Here is a 10040-nt window from a genome sequence, read left to right as displayed (position 1 = left end):
AGGTAATACCAAAAACATTTATAATTTGATAATAAAAAAGTTGGTATTATTGAGAGTTTTTTGTTGGGTGACACGTGGCATTGATGAAGTATTTAAAAATAAAGTTAGGTGCGATGAAGGGATTGTAGGGGAGTGAAAAAAATAATAGTGTCCGTACGAAAGGCAAGAAAGCGTGAGAAGATTTTAGGGTTAATGGATTTTGGAACTTTAGAAAAGAAAATTTCCCTAATGGCCAACTTCAAGATTGGAGCTAGCTCACCAATAATACTCTACCACGTCTAAAAAATTACCACCTTTTCTTTACCAATCTAGAAACTTTGGAAGATAGGGGCTGGTTCAGGTCCCATGGACAAGCTTTCAAGAGTGCGATTACTCATAATCTAATATAATAACACTTCTACCCATCTTAAATTATTATTATTATTTTTTTTTTCTACCATTCTCCATCTATAATGCCCTCACTAGCTACCTACTAAACAAAGCAAGAGAATGAAAACCAGAATCGAATCAAAACTAAAACAGAACATGGCTAATATACTATCAAAGAATCAAATCATCTATAAAGAAAACAACCATTACAATAAACCGTTTATAATAGGCTGAAAAATAATTCCTTAATCCACAATTTTCAGATAACACCTCCATCATCATCGTGGATTTTGTATACCTAGCTGTGTGCTACACATGAATAATTTATTTATTTCATGTCTCTATTTTTTTTTTTTTTTTGTTATACTTCCACATGGTCTTGGTATCTGTAAAAAGACTACAACTTGAAAACAACTCTTATTTTTAGTGCTGTTATTCAATTAAAATTAAAGTTTCACTTCAATAAACGTTAACTTTAACTTTAATTAAAATACAGCGCTAAACTTACTTAAAGAATTGCATCTAAGATTTTTTTTTTTTTTTTTTTTCTGGAGTTCCAATGTTTCACATGTTGTCGTTCATGAGATGTTGCTCCAAGAACAACATGCTTTCAACGTTCCAAAAATTGTCAGACGAGTCCCCATTCTGCAGGTTCCACGGATCTAGGGATTGAAAATCCAATCCTTGAGGGAAACAATTGGAGTAACTCATTTGAGATGGTTGATAATAATCTGCAGGAGTAGCGTTGTTATTGTTACTGCTAACCGGAACGCTGTAATAATCGGTGAGATCAGATTTTGTTGAGACTTGAGTCCCGAACGAGTCTGATGACGACAAAGCCGTGCTACTGTTCTCTGGGGTGTGACTTTGTTGCATGACGTAGGAACCCACGAAGTCGTTGTTGATGAGCGAAGGTTCGATTAATCCCATTTTGTCCTTGAGATTATGAACCTCTATTTGGTTGTTTTTAATGTTGTTCTCAGAGGTGTATGCATTGTTGGTGGTGACCGAGGCAGTTGCAGCTGCTTGAATGCGTTCCACCAACCTCGGCATCCAAAGGTAACGCATGGCGTCCTTGAACTGTTTGCTGTTCACGTCACATTTCAGTTGTTTCGCATGCTTTTGGACACGAGTTCTCCAATAGTTCTTTATCTCATTGTCCGTTCTACCAGGCAAATATTGAGCAATTTTCGACCATCTGAACCCACCGATAAACACTGGTTAATAATAAAGCACATATATTTCTACTAAGAGAAAAACTCTTAATTAATATAAATATTGCTTTCTCTTTTGGTTGTCACTATTTTTACCCCACACGAAAACATTTACTGTAATATCAGAATCGTTAAATTATGATTTATAATAATAATTAAAGGTCCTTGATTTGATGTTGAACAGTTTATGCATAAGATATAGAAAAAAAGAAAAGAAAAATAGGTATTTTGGAAGGAATGCATGCATCTTTGGGAAAATGAATTACCGGTTTCCCCAGCGAGAATGGAGCTCCAGGATCAAAAGTTGTTCCTCAAGCGTGATGTTTCCACGTCGAACATCAGGACGAAGATAGTTGAGCCACCTCAATCTGCAACTCTTCCCCGTTCGTTTCAGCCCTATGAAATCATGAGGAGAAAGGTTATATAACTTATTACTCAGATTGGTAGAAATAACACAACACTGCAAAGGAGGGAAAACGAAAGAGCATTCCCAGCCTCCTTTATATGGCACTTTCTTTATCTGAAACGTCAATGATTGAGAGAGGAAGCATCAATTCATTTTCTTTTCCCTTTTTTCACAAGTGGGTGCGCCCGAGCAATTACCACCAACCAATATTCGTGAATTTTATACCATACGATATATACACATATCTGTAAACTTATCCAGAAAACCAAAAGAATTGAACTCTGGCTTCCCAAAAATCCATTGGAACAATTAAAAGGTAGAGTGGAAGATTGAAAACTAGAAATCTGAATGAATTAAGAGATAGATACCAGCAGAGAGGGCGAGGGTGTTCCAGCGACCTTCGCCGTGAGTGGCAATGTAATTGATGAGAGTGAGGTCCTCATCGACGGTCCAAGGGCCTCTTCGAAGGTCGATCTCGTCGTCAGTCAAAAGGGTGTTGGAGGTTCTTCTTCCTTTTTCATCCATTGGCGATTGAGAAAAGGAGAGAAAAGGGAGTTGAGTTGTGTTGGAATGGATTGTTGTTACAAGGGAGATAAAGAAGGGTGAGGTTCTTATAAATACGGAAGGACGGGGTTTTGCAAAATGTGGGAGAAAGGGAAAACGATGGAAGAGAGAGAAGATGATTAATTAAGTAACACTTAAGAATGTGTAGTAATTTGGAGCATAATTAATTATAGTTTTTAAGTATGACACTTTGACTTTCTTTCCTCCTTTCTTGTGTGCGCGTGCGTACCAATGCTCACAACAACACACTTTCAATCTTAACTTTAAGCGTTTTCAAGTTACCAGCTGTTGTGTCTGACCACTCACCTCTCTTTCTGTGTTCATACTACTAACACAAATATCCAACATTTATAGCAATTAAACCCAAGTTTATTCATGAAGGAGTTGTTTCAACCAAAGCTTGTATTGTTTGTTATTTTGGTTTATGTGATGTCTCTGTTTGGTGAGAAACATGAAGTTGTGTCCGTAAAAGGTCGAAGGAAGTAATAAACAACACAGACGCTTAACAATCTTCAATACTTAGGGAATTAAAGATGAAGTGTTTGGTAATAAATAAGGATTTAATATTGGTGATATTACCGAGCAGTTCAGGCACTAATCTGAGGCATTGAACTTGAAAGTAGACTACAGTTTTGTGTAGTAAATGAAAATTTATCACTCTCTCTGTAAGTAATGGTGCAAATTAATAAGGGCAAGATTTATACATGTGCCTCGTCTAGGACGGCTGCAATCAAATTTTCATTTACTACCCTTTGAATTTTTACCACCTTTCTGGGGACCATTTTTCATCTTCATCATCTTCACACAACATCATTTTAGTTTTATTTGCATATTTAAATATTTATGTTTTTCACCTTTTCCCAAACCAAAGGTAACTTTACCCTGCAAGATTATTAGTCGATTTTCAATGCAACTTTTACGTTAAACTTTATTCACAATTATCACATAGATCCAGTTTTTAATTTTAAAGAAAAAAATAGGGTTTTTTTAATGGTGGTGTGGGCACTGTAGCAGGTTGATGGGACCTTGCCTCTAGGAACATTCTTTCTGAAACTGATGCTCTTATTAAGTTGCATAAAGCAGGTTCTGACTAGGGACTGCTCCATCTCTGGCCAACACTTCCTCCTCAACTATCCTCTGGGGATCAAGTAAAACCTAACAAAAATACAACTTACAAAAATAAAAATAATCCTTTTATACTCATTTTTAATATAATATTTCTTTATTTAATATTTCCCTTCATTTTTTTCTTTATATATTCTTTACTGTATACGTGTATAGCATATTCATACAGGAAAGTAAGAGACTTTCCTGTTAGAGAATAAGGTGATTGAGCTCTTCCAAATTTTATGTAAGTATAAACTCTAATCAAATTTATTAATAAATTTTTCTTACGCCGGATTATAACTAATTTGAGATCAGGAGATAAGTGATTGTATTTATTGTAAATTTAAGATTTTATTATGATACTCAATCAATTAAGTTACTGGCTTGAGCGTAAGAAAGTCTTTCATGGATATCGCTCATACGGTTTATAATTCAAACATCAAGAACATAAAAAAATTTAACTAAGTATACAAATAACATAAGCTAATTAGAAAAAAAATATGAAGAAGTGTTTGATCATAATTCTCGATTCTACACCCGAAACATAATTCTATATTTATTAAAAAGGCTCAATAGTATCTTCTTTTAATTGATGTTTATATCATTTAAAAAATGAGGACAATAGTTGATTTCATATTAGATAGTTTAATCACATTGAAAAATAGTACGTGTCATTTAGAATGTTATAATGTTACTTTCTTAACTATGTAATAATCTAATAATACTTGACAAACAAAGATTGGTGTCAGGATGAACAATGTCATATATTATTCACATTGTTATTATGTGGTTACTCTCTAAATATTATTATCAGGGAAGAGATTATATTAACTTTTTTTTAATAAATATGAAAATTTTATTAAATGAAAAGAATTTAAAAAATCATATTAAATAATTTTGAAAAATATTACTACTAAAAATAGTATTAAATAAAAAATGGAACCAATCGTGTTTTTATGTGAAAAAGTGAGGTAGAAAATTTTGCTACGGTAAGTGAATCTCTTAATCCTTTGATCTTGTGCTTCTCTTCCTTTGTAAACTTTGTATTCGTGTTCTTTTATGTTATTGCTCTACTGCTAGAATGGTACAGTATCATTTACAAGTGTGGAATCGTACATCAAATTGAGGTAGATTTTTTACATTTTTATTATGTTATTAAAACTGAAATTTTGTAAATGATTTTGAGAATTTTATTTACGGTGTGTTTTCATGAAGATGTTGATGGTTGTGATTCAAAATTTAATATTTTAAAAACAATTAAAGCAAACTCCTTCCATCTTTTAAATCGTTTGAAAATATTTAATATTTAATACTTATATTAAGCATGTTAGATGAAAAAAAATAATTTCAAAAATATTACACAGCTTCGCTTTTGGATCGGAGGATATAGTTGATTTTATATATATATTATGTTTATACAAATATTCCGTGAAAATTATATGCAAAAATATATTTTTATTTTTCAATATTTTATCTTCGTACTTTAGTTTTTTTACATAAATAAATCGTATTTTGCTTTGTTGAAAATCTAATTATAAATCTAATTCATACATTGAATAAAAATGATAAAATTTAATAAAAAGATTTATAAATTAATTATGTTAATGTTTTAGATGTGAAATGATGCAATTCTTTATATCCATAAATGATATATCAAAACTAATGCAGTGACTGGATACACATAATATATTGAGAATGCATTAAATATTCAATGATAACTCAAAAGTAACTTTAAAATGGTCTAAATTTGATTTATTCTAAAACTTTTAAAGCATTTTAATGTCTTAAAGCTTTTTGGTATTAAGTTTTACCTAGTTAAAATGTATTTTTATAGTAATTTTGTTCATTCCACCTCTTCATCTTGTTATTCATTCTTAAGTTGACTATTCAAAACTCTACAATTTTGTATTTAATATACAATATATAGCAATTCCTAAATAACAATTAAGGAAGTAAAAAATACAACTAGAGTATTAGAAAATGAATTTTTTTTAAACTTAACTCAACCCCACAAAACCGGTTTGTAAGATGAGATTTGCACCTCACTTATATATTATAACTTTGTCTTATCTCTAGTCGATGCGAGACTCTCAAGAGAGACTTCAATATACTTAAAAAACATTCAAAATATCAAAACACAAATAAAAAAGTTATAAACTATTTGATATGATATTTATCATCTTATTAATTATGTGAAACCTTTACAAGGTAAAACCAGAAAATAAAAGATAAAGAACTTTATAAAACTGAAGAGAAACTTACTATAAAAGAAATTATGATTCATTAGACTTGATAATAACTTAATTGTTGATTAAATATGCAGATTAAGAGAAAAAAAAGAAAACACAAGACTAATTTTAAAAACTAAAAAGAAGGTACAAAGGAGAGAAAAATAGAAGAATCCAACAACAAGAGAAAAATAAAATAAAAGAGAATGCATGTATGAAAGAGGAAGAAAAATAAAATGGCTTAAAATATAACAAAACTTAAAAGAACATTTATTATTTGTAATTAACCACCTTTAATTAATCTTTCAACCATATTTGCGAGTGTCTATCAAATTTATTGTTCTCAAATCTTACTAATAAAACAAAAAAGAAATTTGCTAAGTTTTGACAAAATCAATAAATATATTTTAACCTTATAACATGATTTGCTAAATTTTAAAATGTTAATTGTATCGATAATGTTATTTGTATAAATATAAATGTACATCAACTTACATAGAAAATTAACACATATACGATGATGATGAGAAGATATGATTGATTGATTTGTAATCTCCATAGTTTAATAAAAAGTTAATTGAAAAGTTTAACACTTATTATCTTAGATGAAATATAATATGAGTTAGGCTTTCTCTACATCTGAATATATATAATCATAAAAGCAAAAGGGAATGAGATGAAAGAAGTTGGGTTCCATGAATGTCGACAAGGATTACACACATCAAAATTTTACTTTATTTATTAAGCTTCAGTGGGTTAACCTGTGATTTTCTTAATGGAGCTTTAAAAACGTGTTTGCCTTAGATAATATTGAAAAACAAACTGAGGAATAATTTAACCATGGTTATTGTTTTAGATGATTGGTCATGTTTAAAAAATTAGGGTTATTGATTATCATAGCTGAGTGTCTGTATACGAGATTATGATGTGTGCACATGAAAGACGAAACATTAATCTTTTCACATGAAAATCACGTGGCATGTAAAACTAAAGCTTCTGTGCTTCATAATGTCGACAAAGTTGGCTTCTTTGTCACTTATAGTATGAACACAAGTTTTTCTAATCAAATTTTTTGTTTTTTCGAATCCTTGTTATGTGTTCTTGTCGGGAAGCTTTCTGATAAACTAATGAAGAAAACTTATATAACATACTTATAAAAATACTGGTGTTATTTCACATTAACATCCAAAATTTAATACGTAAATTATGTCAAAAGAAATACAGCATACTTGAACCAACAAAGGAAAGGATGAAACACACACAACGAATTGGCGTGGTTTTATTTTGATTAAAAAAGAAAATATACATGATGGTTTATACCTTTTTTTTTCTTTGTATTTTTTTAATGTTCAAATTTAATTTAAATTCATTTTCATATTTGAGCTTATTTGAAAAGCACACACGACACACTTTTTCTATTTGTAATTATTTTTTTAGTATATCCTTTTCGTAATTATTTATGTTTTGCATATATCTATCTTTTTATTATTCCAATAGAAATCTTATACTATTTTTATTTCATTTTAATAACTATTATAATATTAAATATTGTTAATTTTAGTTTTTATTCATAAAAAACAGAAAAGGTACTTAACCACTTTTGTTTCTTTAGTTTTTATATAGAATATAAAATATTAATATGTTATTTAAATAAATAATTTTTAAAATAAAATTAAACTTTTAAGAATGTACGGTTGTATTTTAATGCCGCAGCGGAAAAAAGCTTCAGGAAGAAGACGATGAATAGTGGTTACTGCTCACGGGTTCGCGTTCTGCAGTATAAGGTACTATAGACGTCGGTTTAGTTTCGACACTCGACGTTTATAATGTTATAGACGTCGGTGCTCTCACTAATTTGACATCTTTATCATTTAAATATTAATATTGGCGCGGATTATAAACGTCAGTTACTTCTAAAACTGACGTCTATAACTGACATCTAATTGAACTCTGCAGTCCTATAGACGTCAGTTAGTTGGTAGCCAATGTTATATGGCAGAATAATTATTACAGTTCACCTAACTGTCAGGCTATAGACGTTAGCTAGCAGGGTGCGCCGACGTCTATATGGCAGAACATTAATGACACTCAACTACCTGTCAGGTTATAAACGTATGTTTGAAACTACGCAACGTCTATATGGCGACTATTCACCAACTTGGCAGACCTATAGACGTCGGTTGGTGTCAGCGACGTGTATACTTGACTATAGACGTTGATGTAGTCTTATTCAACATCGATATGGCGGCTATTCACCTATCTGGCAGACCTTTAGACGTCTGTGGGAAGTTTCATAGATGTCTATAATGTTTTAGATGTCGGATAGATTTGTCTCCGACGTCTATATGCCCAACTTATTTACAAACTTGTCACCGGTCATCATTTTACATCAGTGAAACAACTAACCAGTGTCTGGGATGACATTAAACAACGTTTTTCCACTAGTGACATTAGATGGTATCAAGCAAATAGGACATTATAACGAGTAAAGTTACTCTCCATTTTCGGACATGAAATAAATGGTTGATAAAAAAATCCATATGTTTTTGAATGAGAAAGGAATTTGGATATATAAAGCACTATCTAAATAGAGCCAATAATTACATTGTTGTTTGATTTACTTTTATTCATTTGTATATTAAAATGTATTGTAGTTGTGATATTTAGAAGATTGAAGGTACATGGAAGTTTCGTTGATCATGGCTTTATTCAGTGTGAGAGATGATTAAGCCTAGGAATTAGATAGGACAAGCTAGTTAGTTAGGCAGAAGCTTTGTTTACGATCCGTTGGTTGCTCTCAAAAGAGAATTGAAATCCATAAAGTTGATGGAACCCTTCTTAGTTTCTTCTTCAGCTACACTTATTCCTGTTCTTCAACAATAATATCCCTTTTACAAAGCTTTCAATTCAAATTCTCTGCATTTCATTCCACGTCACCCAAGAATAATCTCTAAGTTTCTTGTATAAGATTCTCAAATTTTACACATTCCAATGATATTATTGGAATGAAAGATAATTTCCAATGGCGTCCCCACCCCGTTATTGATACAAGAAACTATCCCAATTATTGTTCTAAACAGTTTAGAATTTGTCTGATACAGTAACTGCAAACTTTTTAGACTGTATATAGATTGCAATATTCTCAAAACAAAACCAGGGTGATGCATTCATCTCAAAGTTCCATCTTTGCACACTGTTTTATTCACCATTATTCTTCCTCAAAAAAAGCAGTTAAGATGCTAGTATAATTTGACAGTATTATAGTATGAAAAAAATATTTAAACAAAGATTTTTTTGATAATCAATTTTTCACTGATTATTTGTTATTGTACTGAAGTATTTTAAATTTAATATAAAAGAATAATATGTGTGTTATATGAAAATATTGTCCAAGAACATGTTAACCTATCATTATCTTTACAGTATTATGTTGGATCACTAGTGTTGTATGCAGTGTGAAAAGGGGTTTCTGCTAAAGAGACAGGTTGTTTAGGTATTCTGGAAGGATGGGTTGCTCCTACACCCCACAAGGAAACTAGAGTCAGAATTTAGATGAGGATTCTCATTCATCTACGACACGTGCCGTTAGCCTCCCATCATATGAAACACTTTTTGAGGATGCCGTGTTGTCAAGCCGCACCAATGGGAGCTTTAATTATTATTATCAACATCAGTGCTGTAGCAATTTTAATTCTGTGTCGTTTTTCATTGTCTCTTGCTTTTTGTTATATAACATTATCAATATAAAGTTTTGAAATTTAGGGCACAAGACAAACAATTAATAGTTTGTTATTTCACTTTCTTTTTTTAATAATTAATAAGAAAAAAAGAAGAAAAAATGGTTAATAATAGAAGCGAGTTTTTTTACTGGTATAGTTTGAAAATATAGAGTTCTTAATAAGCAAAGTTAAGCAGTAGTTGCAATTGCAAAGCTATATTCTTTGTTAGGTATAGATGGCAAAGATATTGAGAAAAGAAAGAAGAAGATGTCAAAGGAAGTGATAAAATTTGGTGATATATTTTGCCATAAAAGGACAGCTATGCCAAACCCTTGTGCTTAAACTGATAAAATTATGCTTAAACTAATAATTAGTGAATGAAAATTGAAGTTTTGTTGGGAGGCATGGCACTAGGAATATTTTGGGTTGAGTG

General features: G+C 30.8%; 1 protein-coding gene across 1 annotated transcript; it reads right to left on the bottom strand.

Annotated features, from left to right (window-relative positions):
• Window positions 1–592: 592 nt before the first annotated feature.
• Window positions 593–2640, bottom strand: LOC106767553 (transcription factor MYB108). Its single transcript, XM_014652475.2, has 3 exons — window positions 2358–2640; window positions 1850–1979; window positions 593–1567 (listed from the first exon to the last, which is right to left on the bottom strand). The coding sequence occupies exons 1-3, from the start codon at window positions 2512–2514 to the stop codon at window positions 934–936; spliced, it is 921 nt and encodes a 306-aa protein (XP_014507961.1). The 5' UTR covers window positions 2515–2640; the 3' UTR covers window positions 593–933.
• Window positions 2641–10040: the final 7400 nt, after the last annotated feature.

The sequence above is a fragment of the Vigna radiata genome, chromosome 7, assembly GCF_000741045.1.
Source record: "Vigna radiata var. radiata cultivar VC1973A chromosome 7, Vradiata_ver6, whole genome shotgun sequence".
NCBI classification, from domain to species: Eukaryota; Viridiplantae; Streptophyta; class Magnoliopsida; order Fabales; family Fabaceae; genus Vigna; species Vigna radiata.
The sequence above is the reverse complement of the archived record's forward strand: the minus strand, read 5'-3'. Positions and strand labels throughout refer to the sequence as shown.